This window comes from Eptatretus burgeri, chromosome 6, assembly GCF_056783735.1.
Source record: "Eptatretus burgeri isolate ZD-2024b chromosome 6, Ebu_testis_v1, whole genome shotgun sequence".
NCBI lineage: Eukaryota > Metazoa > Chordata > Myxini > Myxiniformes > Myxinidae > Eptatretus > Eptatretus burgeri.
In genome coordinates, this window is record NC_140966.1 from 45835840 (window position 1) to 45854267 (window position 18428).

General features: G+C 48.9%; 1 protein-coding gene across 9 annotated transcripts in view; it reads right to left on the minus strand.

Moving 5' to 3' along the window:
• Positions 1–8676: 8676 nt before the first annotated feature.
• KANSL3 (KAT8 regulatory NSL complex subunit 3) overlaps positions 8677–18428 on the minus strand; it is a 104149-nt gene continuing 94397 nt past the window's right edge. For 6 of the 9 annotated variants that reach the window (XM_085884808.1, XM_085884807.1, XM_085884809.1 and 3 more), the window contains one exon: positions 8677–10084. In XM_085884808.1, the coding sequence (XP_085740934.1) occupies positions 9768–10084 (317 nt within the window). In that variant the 3' untranslated portion in view covers positions 8677–9767. Of the gene's footprint in view, positions 10085–12438; positions 12533–15959; positions 16725–18428 lie in introns of those variants that run through there. The other 3 variants (XM_085884810.1, XR_015059141.1, XR_015059140.1) reach the window with 3 other exon arrangements.

Here is an 18428-nt window from a genome sequence, read left to right on the forward strand (position 1 = left end):
AGGAGGGGAGGGAAGGGGAGATGGAGAGGAGGGGAGGGAGGAGAGGAGGGAGGGAAGGGAGGAGGAGGAGGGAAGGAGAGGAGGAGGGGAGGGAAGGAGAGGAGGGGAGGGAGGGAAGGAGAGGAGGGGAGGGGAGGGAAGGAGAGGAGGGAGGGAGGGAAGGAGAGGAGGGGAGGGGAGGGAAGGAGAGGAGGGAGGGAGGGAAGGAGAGGAGGGGAGGGGAGGGAAGGAGAGAGGGGAGGGAGGGGGAGGGAAGGAGAGGAGGGGAGGGGAGGGAAGGAGAGGAGGGGAGGGGAGGGAAGGAGAGGAGGGGAGGGAGGGAAGGAGAGGAGGGAGGGGAGGGAAGGAGAGGAGAGGAGGGGAGGGAAGGAGAGGAGGGAGGGGAGGGAAGGAGAGGAGGGAGGGAGGGAAGGAGAGGAGGGGAGGGGAGGGAAGGAGAGGAGGGAGGGGAGGGAAGGAGAGGAGGGGAGGAGGGAAGGAGAGGAGGGAGGGAGGGAAGGAGAGGAGGGGAGGGAAGAGAGAGGAGGGGAGGGAAGGAGAGGAGGGGAGGGAAGGAGAGGAGAGGGAGGGAGAGGAAGGAGAGGAGGGAGGGAAGGAGAGGAGGGAGGAGGGAAGGAGAGGAAGGGAGGGGAGAGGAGGAGGAGGGAGGGGAGGGAGGGAGGGAGGAGGAGGGAAGGAGAGGGAGGGGAGGGAAGGAGAGGAGGGAGAGGGAGGGAAGGAGAGGAGAGGAGGGGAGGGAAGGAGAGAGGAGGGAGGGAAGGGAAGGAGAGGAGGAGGAGGGAAGGGAAGGAGAGGAGGAGGGAAGGGAAGGAGAGGAGGAGAGGGAAGGAGAGGAGGGGAGGGAAGGAGAGGAGGGAAGGAGAGGAGGGGAGGGGAGGGAAGGAGAGGAGGAGGGAGGGAAGGAGAGGGAAGGAGAGGAGGGGAGGGAGGGAAGGAGAGGGAAGGAGAGGAGGGAGAGGAAGGAGAGGAGGGGAGGGAAGGAGGGGAGGGAAGGAGAGGAGGGGAGGGGAGGGAAGGAGGGGAGGGAGGGAAGGAGGAGGAGGGGAGAGAAGGAGAGGAGGGGAGGGGAGGGAAGGAGAGGAGAGAGGGGAGGGAGGAGGGAAGGAGAGGAGGGGAGGGGAGGGAAGGAGAGGAGGGAGGGAAGGAGAGAGGGGAGGGGAGGGAAGGAGAGGAGGAGGAGGGGAGGGAAGGGAAGGAGAGGAGGGGAGGGGAGGGAAGGAGAGGAGGGGAGGGGAGGGAAGGGAAGGAGAGGAGGGGAGGGAAGGAGAGGAGGGGAGGGAAGGAGAGGAGGGAGGGGAGGGAAGGGAAGGAGAGGAGGGAGGGGAGGGAAGGGAAGGAGAGGAGGGGAGGGAGGAGAGAAGGAGAGGAGGGAGGGAGGGGAGGGAAGGAGAGGAGGGGAGGGAGGGAAGGAGAGAGGAGGGGAGAGAAGGAGAGGAGGGGAGGGAGGGAAGGAGAGGAGGGGAGGGAAGGAAGGGAAGGAGAGGAGGGGAGGGAAGGGAGAGGAGGGGAGGGAGAGGAGGGGAGGAAGGAGAGAGGAGGGGAGGGGAGGGAAGGAGAGAGAGAGGAAGAAGGAGAGAGGAGGGAGGGAAGAGAGAGGAGGAGGAGGGAAGGAGAGGAGGAGGGAGGAGGGAAGGAGAGGAGGAGAGGGAGGAAGGAGAGAGGGAAGGAGAGGAGGGAGGGAAGGAGAGGGAGGGAAGGAAGGAAGGAGGAGGGGAGGAGGAGAGGAGGGAGGGAAGGAGAGGAGGGAGGAGAGAGGAGAGGAGGGAGGGAGGGAAGGAGAGGAGGGGAGGGGAGGGAAGGAGAGGAGGGGAGGGGAGGGGAGAAGGAGAGAGGAGGAGGAGGGAAGAGAGGAGGGAGAGGAGAGAGAGAGGAGGAGAGGGAGAGGGAAGGAGAGAGGAGGGAGGAAGAGAGGAGAGGAGAGGGAGGAGAGGAAGGAGAGAAGGAGAGGAGGGGGAGAGGGAGGGAAGGAGAGGAGGAGAGGAAGGAGAGAGGAGAGGAGAGGAGAGGAGGAAGGAGAGGAGGAGGAGGGAAGGAGAGGAGGGAGGAGGAGAAGGAGAGGAGGAGGAGGGAGGGAAGGAGAGGAGAGAGGGAGGGAAGGGAAGGGAGGAGGAGGGGAGGGAAGGAGAGAGGGGAGGGAGGGAAGGAAGGAGGAGGGGAGGGAAGGAGAGGAGGGGAGGAGGGAAGAGAGAGGAGGAGGAAGGAGAGGAGGGAGAGGGAGGGAAGGAGAGGAGGGAGGGAGGGAAGGAGAGGAGGGAGGGAGGGAAGGAGAGGAGGGAGGGAGGGAAGGAGAGAGAGGAGGAGGGAGGGAAGGAGAGGAGGGGAGGGAAGGAGAGGAGAAGGAGAGGAGGAGGGAAGGAGGAAGGAGGAGGAGGGAAGGAGAGGAGGGAGGGGAGGGAGAGGAGGGAGGGAGGGGAGGGAAGGAGAGGAGGGAGAGGGAAGGGAGAGGGGAGGAGAGGAGAGAGGGAAGGAGAGAGAGGAGGAGAGAGGAGAGGAGAGGAGAGGAGGAAGGAGAGAGGAGGAGAGGAGAGGAGAAGGAGAGGAGGGAGGGGAGGAAGGAGAGAGGAGAGGGAAGGAGAGGAGGAGGGAGGGAAGGAGAGGAGAGGAGGGGAGGGAAGGAGAGAGAGGAGGAGGGAGGGAAGGGAAGAGAGGAGGGGAGGAGGGAAGGAGAGGAGGAGGGAGGAGGAGGGAAGGAGAGAGAGGGAGGAGGGAAGGAGAGGAGAGGAGGAGGGAGGGAAGGAAGGAGAGGAGGGAGGGAAGGAGAGGAGGGGAGGGAGGGAAGGGAAGGAGAGGAGGGAGGGGAAGGAGAGGAGGGGAGGGGAGGAAGGAGAGAGAGGAGGGAAGGAGAGGAGAGGAGGAAGGGAGGAGAGGAGGGGAGGGAGGAGAGGAGGGGAGGGGAGGGAGGAGGAGGGAAGGAGAGGAGGGGAGGTGAGGGGAGGGAAGGAGAGGAGGGAGGGAAGGGAAGGAGAGGAGGGAGGGAAGGGAAGGGAAGGAGAGGAGGGAGGGAAGGAGAGGAGGAGAGGAGAGGGGAGGGAAGGAGAGGAGGGGGAGGGAAGGGAAGGAGAGGAGGGAGGGAAGGAGAGGAGGGAGGGGAGGGAAGGAGAGGAGGGGAGGGAGAGCCGGAGGGAAGGAGAGGAGGGAGGGGAGGGAGGGAAGGAGAGGAGGGAGGGGAGGGAAGGGAAGGAGAGGAGGGAGGGGAGGGAAGGAGAGGAGGGAGGGAGGGAAGGGAAGGAGGGAGGGAGGGAGAAGGAGAGGAGGGAGGAGGAGGGAAGGAGAGGAGGGAGGGAAGGAGAGAGGAGGGGAGGGAAGGAGAGGAGGGAGAGGAGGAAGGAGAGGAGGGAGGGAGGGAAGGAGAGGAGGGGAGGGGAAGGAGAGGAGGAGGAGGAGGGAGGAGAGGAGGGGAGGGAGGAGGGAAGGAGGAGGAGGGAGGGAAGGAGGAGGGGAGGGAAGGAGGGAGGGAGAAGGAGGGGCGGGGAGGGTGGGGAGGGTGGGGAGGGCGAGGGAGGGTGGGGAGGGGCGGGGAGAAGGAGGGGAGGGGCGGGGAGAAGGAGGGAGGGAGGGGCGGGAAGGGAGGAGGGGAGGGAAGGGGAGAAGGGAGGGAGGAGGGGTGGGAAGGGGAGGGAGGGAGAAGGAGGGGAGGGGGAGAAGGAGGGAGGGGAGTGGAGAGAAGGAGGGGAGGGAGGGAAGGAGAGAAGGAGGAGAGGGAGGGAAGGGAGAAGGAGGGGATGGGAGGGAGGGAAGGGAGAAGGAGGGGAGGGAAGGGAGAAGGAGGGGAGGGAGGGGAGGGAGGGGAGGGAAGGGAGAAGGAGGGGAGGGGAGGGAAGGGAGAAGGAGGGAGGGAGGAGGAGGGAAGGGAGAAGGGAGGGGAGAGGAGGGAGGGGAAGGAGGAAGAAGGAGGGAGGGGAGGGAAGGGAGAAGGAGGAGGAGGAGGAGGAGAGGGAGGAGAGGAGAGGAGAAGGAGGAGGGAGGGAGGAGAGGGAGGGAGGAGAGGAGAGGGAGGAGGGGAGGAGAGGAGAGGGAGGAGGGGAGGAGGAGAGGGGGAGGAGGAGAGGGGAGGAGGAGGAGGAGGAGGAGGGACATCGACAGGGGTTCCATGATCCAACAAACTCATCCACTCAAATCCCAGAATAACGATAACACACATGAGCAGCTCATTCTGGATAATGCGGTCAGTTAATGCAGCCCTGATAAAGGAGTCCATTAATTTCCCAATAACCAAGGTTAAACCCATTGGGCAGTAATATCTAGAAAATTTATTACTCCCTCTTTTTGTCTCTCTTCCAGTCGATGAGAAGACACCTCCTCTGCGATAAATTTCTCAAAGTTCATTGTGCATCTCAAGTCTAAAGATGTCTCAAAGACATCCACCAAATATTATTTAAGAATCCTGGGTTTTATGTTATCCAGCCCCACAGACATGTTGCTGTTTAACTGGAAGTTTTTTTTCACAATGTTTTCCAATATAAAAACTTCACCAAGCTCCGGCCACTGGGACTGGGCCTGCCACCCCAGTCTTGGACCATTTCGCAGATCCTCCTTGGTGAAGAGTGATTGTAAACAGTAAAGCAAAGTTAGAAACATTCACCATATCCTTATCAGGATCAGCTGTTGGGCCATCAGATCTTTCAAGGTTTCCGATAAGTTTCCTGCAGTTTACAAATTGCCAAAAAAATCCTCCCGGTTGGACTTGACACTCCTTGCAAGCTTTCCTTCAAATTGATTGCCAAGGTTTCTTGCACGAGCACATAATTCATTCCAAGTTCTGGCAAACTTCAAATAATGAAATGTTTCCTTGATTTCTGCACATCTACTCCAAGCTCTCTTCTTATGTCAACTCAAGACCACAGATTATCTGGAGAGAAATTAGCTCCATTGTATATTTCCATCCTTTGCTTTCTTTGGAATGTACTTTTCCTTTGCATGAGAAAGCTTCACTTTGAACACTTCCTATGATTGTTCACAGTTTACTTTTATCAACTGGACATTCCAGTCCGACTTCTTTCAAACCGTCAAAGACCTCTAAATCATATGCATGCGTTTCCTTCTTTCTGCTGGTCCTTTCACGAGTAGCCCAAATGTAATCTCTAAGTGGTGACTTCTTCCAAGAGGGAGTTTATTGTCAATCAGCAAATCAGGAATACTAAGTGGGGGGGGGGAAGGAAAAATGGAGAAAAGGGAGAGGGGTGGGGTGGGGGGAGAGAGGGAGGGAGGAGAGTTGAGAGGTGGAGGGAAAAGGAAAGCAAGGAAGGAGGGGAAACGAGGAGGGTGGGGAATGGGAAGATGGTGTGAGGTGAGATGAAGGGAAGACAGATGTGCAATGGAGCATCAATTACAATTCACACTGTCTCATCAAAATGATTCTGCAGAGAAAAACAATGAAGATGGAAATAAAATAATGCCTGAAATCCATTTTCTACCAGTGATGTTACAAACACAGTCCGGAGACAAACAACGCCCGGACACAAAACCTGCTGGACACATCAGGAGTTAAGCCGTCCAGACACAAACACTGCTCAGACGCATCCGAAGACAAACTCCCGTCCAGACACATCCAGAGACAAAGACGCATCCGGAGACAAACACCGCCCATACGCGTCCAGAGACAAATACCGCCCGGACACGTCCGGAGACAAACAGCACCCATACGCGTCTGGAGACAAACAGCACCCGGATGCGTCCGGAGACAAACCGCGCCCGTATCCGTCCTGAGACAAACACCGCCCAGACGCGTTCGGAGACAAACATCGCCCAGACGCATCCGGAGACAAACACCACCTGTACGCATCTGGAGACAAACACCGCCCGGAGGTAAACACCACCCGGAGACAAACACCACCCGTACGCGTCCAGAGACAAACACTGCCTGGACATGTTTGGAGACAAACACTGCCCAAATGCGTCCAGAGACAAACACCGCCCGGATGTGTTCAGAGACAAACACTACCAAGACGGATCCGGAGCCAAGCTGTCCAGAGACAAACTGCCGTCTGGACAAAAACCACCCGGACGCATCCAGAGACAAACACCCCCCAGACGCATGCAGAGCCAAGTTGTCCAGAGACAAACACCGCTCGGACACGTCCAGAGACAAACATCGTCCAGACATCACCACTGTCCGGATATGTCCAGAGACAGACAGAGAGAGGGGAGGACAGAGTGATTGAGGCATGGGAGGAGGGTGCTGCACTGTTTTGGGGGAGGGTAAAGCAAGGGCGGATCAGAGAGGGGTGAGGGTAGGGGAGTTAGCAGAGAGAATTATGCTTTATGAAGACACACACACACACACACACACACACACACACACACACACACACACACACACACACACACACACACACACACACACACACACACACACACACACACACACACACACACACACTCGGCAATTTTTCGGGAATCAGCAGGTTAGAGTCAGTGTGATTACTGATTCCAGTACATATTGTATACAACCAAAAAACCTTGAGCAGCTTTTACCGCAAAACAACATTGCATTTATATAGATGTTTCATGGATATGTTCACAAACACTAATCTTTATAAACAGCTATGTGTGATGAGTGGGCAAAAAAAATTGGCTCGGTCATTTAGAAAACACGTTAATACAGCAAACGGCTGCATTGCAGGAAATGTAAGAAATCAGGTGCTATTTCACAAAAACTCGATAAGAATGACGGAGCACAAATCACTCGCTCGGGATGGAAAGGGACGAACCACTGACTTGGGATGACGAGGCACGAACCACTCCCTCTGGATGACGGGGCATGAGCCACTCGCTCAGGATGGTGGGGCACGAGCCACTCGCTCAGGATGGTGGGGCACGAACCACTCGCTCAGGATGACAGGGCACGAACCACTCGCGCAGGATGACAGGGCACGAACCACTCCCGCAGGATGACGGGGCACAAACCACTCGCTCAGGATGACGGGGCACGAACCACCCGCTCAGGATGACGGGGCACGAACCACCCGCTCAGGATGACGGGGAACGAACCACCCGCTCAGGATGACGGGGCACGAACCACTCGCTCAGAATGACATAGCGCGGTACTGCTTTTGACCAGAGGGTGCTCAGCAAGTGACTTAAGCACTTGTTCAAGCATTCCAATTAAATGGTTGATAAGGAATGGTTGCCTGAGCTGGCTGTGACTGCACACCATATTGGATCCCTTTAACTTTAAAGCCAGTCTTCACTGCACACGCAGCAGTTATTGAAATAAAATGAATTCGTTCAAATAATGACTTCATCCACAAAAGAGTTGCTGTTTAATGGAGAGCAACCCTGGAGACACTGTAAAGTTGAATCGCCCTTGAAATAAACATTGCATAAATTCTGCCTCGTTGCCTGCTCATCTGTGCACATGTCACGTGGTAGTCCGTTTTTTTGTTTTTTTTTTTAAACCAGATTTGCTTTGATTCCCTGGAGAGCACCTCGCGAAACCTCCGAAAATATAAACACAGATCTGGCAGATGCTATGGACAAGCAGTCCCTCTGGGGGATAGGACGCGAAGTCTCGCAATGAATGCATTCAATCACATCTCAATGAAGCTGGATAATTTTGGCACGGTCCTAAATTTTTTGTTCACTCAATATAATTCTCCAAACAGTAGAAAAAGATGTTTGATGCTTTGGAAATTTCACATTTTCTTGTGTATGTATAGAGGAGGGAACATAACCTTGCTTGCTCAAAGTAAATAGGTATATCGGCTTAGTTATGGCTCGTTATTTCTTTAAATTATCAGATTTCACTCCAGCTTTCAACACTTATTAAGTCCGGACGATATCCAATCCTCAAAACGGAAATAATATTTCGATGATATACTATAGTTAGTCTGTGAGAGTAGATTGTAGAAAATTGTATCATAATGCATAAAATTGCTCCAAGATCCTAATTTGAAAACTAAAGTCCTTACAAAAGCGATGTACACAACGATTTATAGCTATGATGAACATGCATTCGATGATGAGTGAGGAAAGTGAAAAAAAAACTATTGTTGAGAATTTATTGCGGCCTGTTTCAAGACAAGGCGTGTTTAAGCAGGCCAAAACACATGGCGGCTTCAGACTCCAGTGAAGTTACCTGGGATACACTTTAAGACCTCAAAGAGCGAGGTGTTTGAGGATGCACCTGATAAAAGTCATAATTAAATAATGCCGTTAATTATCTTCAAAAGGGGTGTTTTAATTAACTCAAAACCCAATTTTCACTCTTGCACTTTCTTGGAGTTTTCTTCATATGTATTGAAAGTTTCAGGCTGCTAGGTTTTATGGTTTCGGAGTTACGGACACACACACACACACACACACACACACACACACACACACACACACACACACACACACACACACACACACACACACACACACACACACACACACACACACACACACACACACCAATGAATTTAACAATTAGTTGGGACCAAGGTCAGAACATGAGGAGTTTGTCCACCTGGTGGGCTCCATTACATGTTGTGTAGGTCATAAAAGTTGTGCTGAATGGTCAGGTGTGACGTGTATCAATGGTCAGGTGATACATACCAACGTGACCAGCCAATCTCTGGAATTCGCTTCCACATGATCTAGTAATCTCATCACGCAACAACGTATTTCCGCTGATGAAGAAATTGCATAAACCAATTACAAACCTTGTTTTTAGAGTTCTGAATGATCATGACATAAAGTATGCATACAAAACTTTAATGCAATATAGTACATTTAAATGAATTATACTGTATGTACAAATCCATTTTCACACATATGAATGCACAGCATTCGGAGAAAAACAAAAGGCATGAACATGCCAACAAAATATTAAGTCGATAAACTGAGAGATGGAATAAATGTGGTGAATGATACAACACAGGCATGATTGACCAAATGGCCTCCTCCTGTTTTAAAGTTCCTTCTATGCCATTTAAACACACACGATGCAAAGCAACCGTATGTACAGTGTTGAGGACCATGGCTGGACAATGTGCAAATGGAATTCCCTCCAGATCGTGCTGAGACGGTGGAACATTTACAAGTTGTATGTTACATCATGGATGCTACCGTGGCGGCACTGCTGCAATAAAGCTGTTGTTTGGTAAACTATCGATCAAGCAATCATACTTGATGCAAAGTGAGCACGTCTTCAGATTATTCAGAAGTAGGAAAACGAAACGTGAAAATAAATTAAAACTTGCAATCACATTCTTGCAAATGTTGGAAAAGAAAAAATAAGATTAAAAGAACGATGCAAATTAGGAATGGTAAAAGCTAAAAGCTTTGCTCGTCTATCATTCACCGAATGCAGTTGTAGGCATCATAAATCCCTGCCGAGTTAATAACGTATAGGATACGAGACGATGGACATCGCTTATTGGTCCTTTTTATTGGGACGCACATTTTCATTATCGGGCCATTTTGTCGTGATGAATAAAGTGTGCAAACAATAAATGAAACTAATTTCCAATTCCAACAAATAAAATTGAAGAAAAGATTCACAAAACGGTGGAACAAAAGTAGTTATACAACTACACTGAATAAACTGCTACAAATTTGGGAGAAAAAAAAAAAGATGACTATCCAGCGCACAAAATATTTCATCGTTACTAAATGCCAGAGTTTTGCAACAGCCATTGTGGTTTTTTTCCTCTTTCAAAGAATGCAAATTTTCATAAAGCGTAACAGGGCAGCATTTATAAACATTTCAAAATTAAATCAACTGCTACACTTTTTAGTTCACATGTTTTGTCTGATTTAGTGCTCAGGTCAGTCTGCGCTCACTAATGGATTTTGTTTGGCAAACGGTTTCTTCGAGGTCGTGTGACTGCGATGGAACCTTCAACGTTGACATTGGTGCTGGATATAGTCTTTGAAGCTCTTTCAGTTGAAGAGGTGTGCATTTCATGTTTGGATTCTGTGACCGTGGTAGCAGCTGAGCAAGAGACAATCACCATGGTTACCGACTCAGTGGAAGTTTGAGCAGCAATTCCATTTGTTAGCTGAGGAGAGGCTTGGCTGAATGAGAGCACGGTACTGATAGATTTGTTTGGAGTGAGTGTAGTCAACTTGGAATCATAGCCCTCAATCTCAGTCTTGCCTGCATGGGAGGGAGAGGGGGGGGGGGTGGGGATGAAAAACAATTTTCTGCACAATCCAAACTGACTCAACAAAGCATTTTAGAAACATTTTTATGTTTGACACCATTTTTATGTACAGCATCTGATCAACAATACCAACCGACCAAGAATTAAAAAAACAAAAACATCCTCTTCAAAATTCCCTTCATCCAATAAAATCTTCATTAAATAGCAATAGCTGAAAATTGTTCACGAATAGCGAAGTGGACGATAATGATCTTAAATTTTTCTTGGTGCATTTGCTTAAAGGATGGTTGAGAAAATGTTGATTCTTTGGATAAAATTATGTTTTGTTATTTTTACATATTTTATCACTCTTTTACGGGGTCTAAAGCTCATGGAAGAGCTGTTTACACAAGTCAACTGAACATGCAGACAGAGACAATAGACAACACTGGACTTCACTTCAGACAAACAGTCTTGAGAGGTGGGAGGAGAGGGAAGTGACATAACCTCCCAATATTCTGTATGCCAGCATTGTCATCTTGCAAATCACTTTCTCTCTGCAGTTAGCAGGGCAATTAAGGAGTAGAAATCACCCCTCATCCCCACTTCACGGTACACCAAACCCAGAGTTTATCCCTGCTTTATTGGTTAATAAATAGCAAACACGCCATGGACTGCACATGAATTGAGAAAACAAAATCAGAACTACTCATGGTCGACAAAAGTCTTTGTCCATAGCTCAGTGGAGTACTGCTCTCCCCGATGGGCTGGCACCCCAGCATCACATTAGTGTCCCCTGGTTTCTGTGGAATCTGCAGCTTTCGACATTATTGGAATCAACCGTGATGAGCAGGCCTAAGCACAAGACCTGTTTCTCTGCCATTCTACTCAGGTCAGTCACACCTCTATTTTATACTGCCTCTCTAACTGAGCTCTCTCTGTTCTCCCAGGCCTTCAACCCACCCCAGCTCTTTTAGGATGCAAAAATTCTACCAGTGACTCCTGAATTAAATGACCAAAATCCAGGCACACACAACTCTTTTTCCCCCGTTCGTGGAACTGTTTACTGGAGAAAGTTCAAATCGCACTTTTTCCTCTTGGGCTTCAAGCAAGCAGTCAAGGCTCGTGTTTGAGCTACAACATAGAATGGATCAGAATCTAACAAAAAAAAACAAAAAGTAGAAAAAGAGGGAGAAACACCAACAGCAGGGATGACCAAATAAGAGACCTGTAAACTCAGAAAGAGGTGGGCTTGGGGAAGCTTAACAGGATAGAAAAGACAATGGTTTTGGATGGGGAAAATATATTTGACAGGTGGTGGTGAACAGCTGTCTTGAAAACGTGGAGGTAAGAATGTCCCCTCCCCCCACCACCTCACTCATTCATGAGCCTCAATTTCAGAGAAAAAAACAACACCTCATACCATCACATGACCAATCGTAGAGAGTAATCTACCGATATAAAGCACAGTGTGTATTTGTCTGTCCCCCTTCATAAGGACGATTTGAGTTGGGTTTCAAAGGCCAATCTTTAAACACGACTGTGTGTTCACTGCGGTCTATTTTTTTAGGATTAAAAAAGAACACTCGACAAATATTTTCAATAGAAGAGTGATTACGTCTCTTCTATTGCAATTTAGACGGTGACTTGCAGACTGAGCCCCAAGTTTTTAAAAAGTGTACAGAAGAGTTTTTAAAAATAACAAATACAAGGCGTAGGGAGGTGAAATTCGCTGCACGTGATGTGCAACACAGGCAGAGTAAAACGAGTGTTCATTTACGTCTGTAGGATGTCAAATAAATAAAGAAGATATAAGCACACAGGACACTCGGTCGAGGCTTCAGACTGTTCCGTCGAAATGAAAAGTCCCAGAAGATAAAGAAAATAGGATCACATTTGTACATGTCGTGTTTTAAAATAATACAATTTTGCTACAAAACATCATATCTTCCAGTCTCTTGAATATTTTGAATAAAATAACACCAACCCATCATTTTGACAGGTTTTAACACGAGAACAAAATAAATGTCAAACGAACAAAAACCATCCATCCACATCCATTGGAACCATACTCTGTGCAGAGTGTTGGTGCTGCCAAGTGTTGGCTTAATGGTTAGGGTGATGGGCTTGGGATCCAAGGATCCTGAGTTCAAATCCCACTCAGCTGTTGAATTAATACAATGTCGGGTTGACTCTGCCTGTCATCCTTCTGAGGTCGGCAAAATGAGTGCCAGCTTGCTGGTATCCTGTGACGGAGTGGCGACGCGTTCAGGAATGTGCCCAATAGCCAAGGAGACTGCTTAAAAAAAAAAACATGAATGGAATGTTTTTGTCAACTTTGCCAAAACCAGATGTATTGGGGCCCTACCTGGTTCTTGGTGTACTTGTCCAGAATATTGATGCCTTTCCTCCCTATCTCCCACACACCGACACATTCATCTTCCTTTTGCCAAAATCGCAGACTTGGCAATAAAAGACAGAATTGAGTATTAGTGAATGTTTCTTTTGTTGCTTTTTTAAAGAGAGTATCCAAAGCTCATAGTGGAGCTGACTGACTGACTGACGCACACGCACACGCACACGCACACGCACACACACACACACCCACACACACACACACACACACCCACACACACTCACACACACACACACACACACGCACACGCACACGCACACGCACACACACACACACACCGAGCCTGGAGAAAGTTCCGCAACTTCCCGGGGTACTCTGGGTACCAGCAACATTACAACAATGGCCCCCTTTTCTCACCACACTCAGCGGAGCATTTCTCAGGGAGTAATTTCCTCCTCCCCATGAATGCCAACCTAGGGGATTGTCTGTGCTCTTATCCTTTTAAATGCTGAATGTCAAGCAACAAAGCATCACATACTATTTTAAAAGTGCTTGGTATGACTCGGCTGGAGTTTGAACCACCGACCTCCCAGACTCGGAGCGGATGTTCTATCCATCACACCACAGAGTCTGGCTCATATAAACCTTGTCCGTGTTCTTATAAACAACAATAAGCCTCGTTCATATCAACAATAATGTTGTGGAATTTCACCTGCCCGGCGTGCCTTTAGATCAATTGCGGCCGCGCGCGCCCACCGAACGAGTAATCTCGTCACAGCTTTCGGATCAATGCCGAAACCCAGCTACGGGTGTTGTTAAGCACACCCTAAACCAGCCAACTCTTCTGTCCACGTGCTACAGGGTCGATCGCCGAATTGTCGATGCACCTAATTATTCGCGCAGACAGAAATGCTGGGAGTTTACACCTCAACGGAGCCTGCATGAAAACGAGCCGCTTTAAGCAGCTCGTTCCGTTTTCGATTGCCGAGCGGTTTTAAATCGCCAAGCCCCGTCGGACCAGATGTATGTTTTATCGGCTATTAACACTGAACAACAAAAAATGTTTACTGGAGATGTGTAAAGTGATTTAGACTAATTTGGGTACGCTGATTTCAAAAATCATAACCGTTTTGCTGTATCACGTCAGGATTTTCAGTAACAGAAATATTCCCATTGCCTAGAAGTCAGGATTTCAATGAAATTTACAAAAATTCATTTATTCATTTATTTCATCATGAATGCTTCAAAATTATAGAAATTACAGAAAAACTCCACTAGAATGTAATTAAAAATGCTTTAGGCATTTGGCTTTGCGTTTGTGCTGCTCTGTGTCAGTTTCACGATGCAGGAACCAGCAGAAATCGCCCATCATGTTCGGGTTGTGCCGCCCTTGGTAACGCGTCTCCATGAGTGAAATCTCTTGGTGGAATCGCTCGCCGTGCTCGTCCGAGACTGCTCCCAAGTTGTCAGGGAAGAAGTTCAGGTGCTGGTGTAGGAAATGGATTTTCAGGGACATCCTGGAGCCAAGTTTCCTGAAGGACTCCAGCGGCTACTGCACTATTTCTTCATAGTTGTCCGCGCGCTCGTTCCCCAAGAAGTTGTCCGTCACAGCTTTGAAGCTCCTCCACGCTGCCAGCTCTTTGGGGTTTAGAGTTGTCAGAAAAGTTTCGTCCTTCATAATCTGTCGGATTTGCGGTCCAACAAAGACACCAGCCTTGATCTTGGCCTCCGACAAGGTGTTGCCAAACTTTTCCTTGAGGTATTCATTTATTAAATAAAACCCACGCCCATTCAGATCCATTGCCCGTACAAAACTTTTCATCAAGCCGAGCTTTATGTGGATTGGTGGAAGGAAAACCTTGGCTGGGTCGACAAGGGCGACATGCTTCACGTTGTGTCGACCAGGTACATGCTCTTTTCGCTCTTCCCAATCTTTCTTCGTCCAGTGATTCTTGTCGTCTCTGCTATCCCAGAGACAAAGGAAGCACATGTATTTCGTGTAGCCTGACTGCAGCCCTAACAAAAGCGCCACCACTTTCAAGTCTCCGCAGATGTGCCAGTTGAAGTCATTGTACTTGATGGAATCAAGCAGCTGCCGCATAGTCTCATAGGTCTCTGTCATGCCGAACGCGTGAGCCAGTGGGACTGATGGTTTCTCGTTGCCTTTGTGGAGCAAAACAGCCTTCAAGCTGTTCTTCCCCGAGTCGATGAAGAGGCGCCAGTCTGCAGGATCGTGATCACACCCAAGTTCTTTCAACAGACCGTTGATGTCACTGCAGAATGTCATCGTGTCTTCCATCTCAAAGAACTCAGCCATGTCTCTGTGACGTGCTCTGAACAAGGATATCTTGGTGTTAGGTTCAAGTAGATTCCACTGCTGCAGCCTTGATCCAAGCAGCTCTGCCTTCGCCTTTGACAGCGAGAGATCTCTTACAAGATCATTTAAGTCTCCCTGGTTCAGAAGGTGTGATTCTTGAGTGTCGGGTTCAAAAGGTTCATCATCACCATCCTCTTCACCACTGCTTACAGCTATGTTCTGATCAGCTGGAGGTGTTGGAACGGGGTTCTCGTCATCATGAGGCACAGGTTTACGAGCAGAGACGCAGTCAGCGTACTTGATGTGACCTTTAGTCTTCTTGTTGAAGCCGGCGATGCTTGTGCAGCAGAAATAACAATCATCATGATGATTCTGCGGCTCACGCCATATCATGGGCACCGCAAATGGCATGCTCGCGCGCTTGCCCACCAACCACTGAGTCAAGGTTGTGTGACAGCTTGTGCAGCAGATGTGTGGTGCCCAGCTCTGTTCTTGGTCCCCCACCTTACACCCGAAGTAGTGAAAGTAGGCGGCCTTCATTTTCACTGCTGTAGATATACTTCGCTGTTGATCTTTTTTGGTATACCGACCACAGACATAACAGAAGTTGTCAGGATGATTGGTACAGGAACGCCTACTCATCTTTATCTGAAAGAAAGAAATATAACACAAGTTAACAACAATTGTACGAAATAGACATGTTAAAGACATATGTAAATTTCATTGAAATCCTGACTTCTAGGCAATGGGAATATTTCTGTTCCTGAAAATCCTGACGTGATACAGCAAAACGGTTATGATTTTTGAAATCAGCGTACCCAAATTAGTCTTAATCACTTTACACGTCTCCAGTAAAAAAATTTTTTTGAAATTTGTTGTTCAGTGTAATCAGCCAGCTAATTATTCCGAACGCAATTATGGCAGTCAATGGTGGAAGAGACGCAACGAGCAGGTGACATTCAAAAATGGGGAACATTTATTCGTACATGTAAGCAATGCAATGAATGGGGGTAGGGGACAAGACACGAGTAAAACCCTACAGCCGATATCTATTTATTATGTACATGCACTTACAACAATTCTACTTACGGACAAGGCGCCACAGACTTTCATGCAAAACGAAAGAAAGAAAGAAAGAAAGAACAGGGCTCGTAAGCCTTTAATGTTCCTCGGAATTGGGATGACCGAAGGAGCTCCGAGAGGCCGGGCAGGTTACCTCGCCACCTTCGTGGTGGCTCGATGGGTCCTTTGGTCGGCGACCCTCCGTATCTGTCTCGTCGTCAATGCGAGCAGCTGTTGTAACGGCGGCTTGGTTGGTCCAGGGCCTAGCAGCGCGGCCTGGTCGATCGGGCCTGGCCGACGACGCTTTAGAGGAGCGAACAGCCCTTGCTCTTTTAGAGTTGATGCTCTTTCAGAGCCCGCTCACTCCTCAGCGTCGCTCGACCGACTCGGGGCCCGATCGCTCGGACCGTTACGTAGCTTGCTCGCGACTTCTCTCCGGCTAGCGACTTCTCTCCGGCTGGCGACTTCTCTCCGGCTGGCGACTTCTCTCTGGCTGGCGACTTCTCCCGACTCCAACTCGACTGCCTCCACCGACCAACAATGACCAACAACGCTCTCGGCGTTGAAACGCGCCTTTTTTAGGGGAGGGGTCGCTCTGGGCTGCATCACCCAAAATCAGCGCCCTCCCTCCTTTCACCTTTAAACCTTCACCCCCGGCTGGCTCCGCCCCTTTCGCCGTTTTGATCCGATTCTGCCGTCACACGCGCCCGTGGTTGAGATCACTTTCACAACGCGGCCGTGTTTGAAATCACTTTGCCGCTGTAGAGGATGCCATCGTGTTTGTTTGTGGAGATGTTGTTTGTTGGGGATGTTGTTGTTGGTGAAAAGATGGCGGCGCCGTGGAGATGCTGGTGAGGAGAAGTTCGTTTGTTTGTTGAGATGTTGTTGTTTGTGGAGATGATGGTGAGGAGAAGTTCGTCTGTTTGTGGAGATTGGTGGTGAGGAGATGTTGGCGGGTGTGGAGAAGGTGGTGAGGAGATGATTGTTTAAAATAAAGAAAGAAAATAATAACACTACCTCAAAGGTTCACAGCCTGGCACACAAATAATTCCCGTTATACATCGGTGGGGAAATCTAACCTGGACACACACTTATCGACATAACTGATCTTCGGGGAAGCTGAATGGTGATCTGTGAATTTCCACAACCGTAACAACACATTGCATCAGAATACATAATACAGTACTGTCGTACCCTGACATTTGCGGGAGATACGTTCCTGAGAAATGCCACAAATGTCAAATCCGTGAATTTTGGGGAGTTGTTTCAATGGGAAAAAGCGGGTAGGTTCCCACCAGTTTGTGATTCATAAAAGAAAATCAAAAATCCAGTGAAAATAACACGAATACATTCGTGAAAAAACACAAATACGCAAAGCACAGGGCTGTAAATGTAGAAGCAGGTCACATTTTATGAACCGCGAATACGTGGGGTCCGCGACTCATGGAACCACGAATGTCAGGGTCCGACAATACTAAACATTTGGAATCATGATTGTTTAGCATAAATGATTAAATGGATCCATGTGCAATGCCATGTGATACAAAAGCAGTAAAGATAAATAAATTTACATTATGTAAGGAATCAGCAATCTGATAATGATTCTGTTCCTTCTGGGTTATCACTTTCTCTGAGAACGCATTTGAATGTGCCAGAGCTGTTTAAAACAGATATTTATGGTTTTCAAATACGAAGTGGTCCATTAATTTTCAGAATGTAGATTTTTTAAAACAAAGGCATTGGTTAAAAATGCAATGCCTGAGTTTATCATGCCAAAGAAACGTCACTCAAATCCCATGAACAACTTGCTTGGATAATGTACAGTCATGGCTAAAAATATTGGCACCCTTGCACTTTTTTCAAATAATGCACCATTTTTTCCAAAAAATTGTTGAAAAATTAAAAAATCTTTTGGTATCCACATATGTATTTAAATGGTTTGCAGTGGAACAAAAAAAAAAAATGTGAAAAAATTAATAAATCTGCTTATTCCACACAAAAATCCAAAAATGGCCCCGACAATATTATTGGCACCTTTTAGAAGTTGTTAGAAATGATTAGATTTCAAGCAGGTGATTCTCCTTCACTTTGGAATTGAACTCACCTGTGGTGAGTTGCAGGTACCTACAATATAAAAATCACTCATTCAGCCAGTTTGAATGTAGAAAAGGGGCCATTCTGCTGTTTTATGGCACTGCGTGTACCGCAATGAGCATGGAGAAAAGAAAGAAAACCAGAAAATTGTCTGAGGAGGTCAGACATAAGATTGTAGCCAAGCATGGATAAATCTCAAGGTTACAAGTCTATATCCAGAGACCTTGATATTCCTGTGTCCACCGTATGCAATGTTATCAGGAAGTTTAAGGCCTATGGCACTATAGCCAACCTCCCTGGACATGGCTGCAAGAGAAAACTTGATCAAAGATTGCAGCAAAGGATTGTTCGAATGGTAGAGAAAGAACCTCGATCAACTGCCAAACAGATCAAGCTGACCTTCAGACACAAGGTACGACAGTTTCAACTCGCATCATCCATCGCCAACTCAATGAAAGGGGGTTCTATGGTAGGAGACCCAGGAGGACCCCACTGCTGAGAAAGAGAGACATAAGAAAGCCTGACTGGA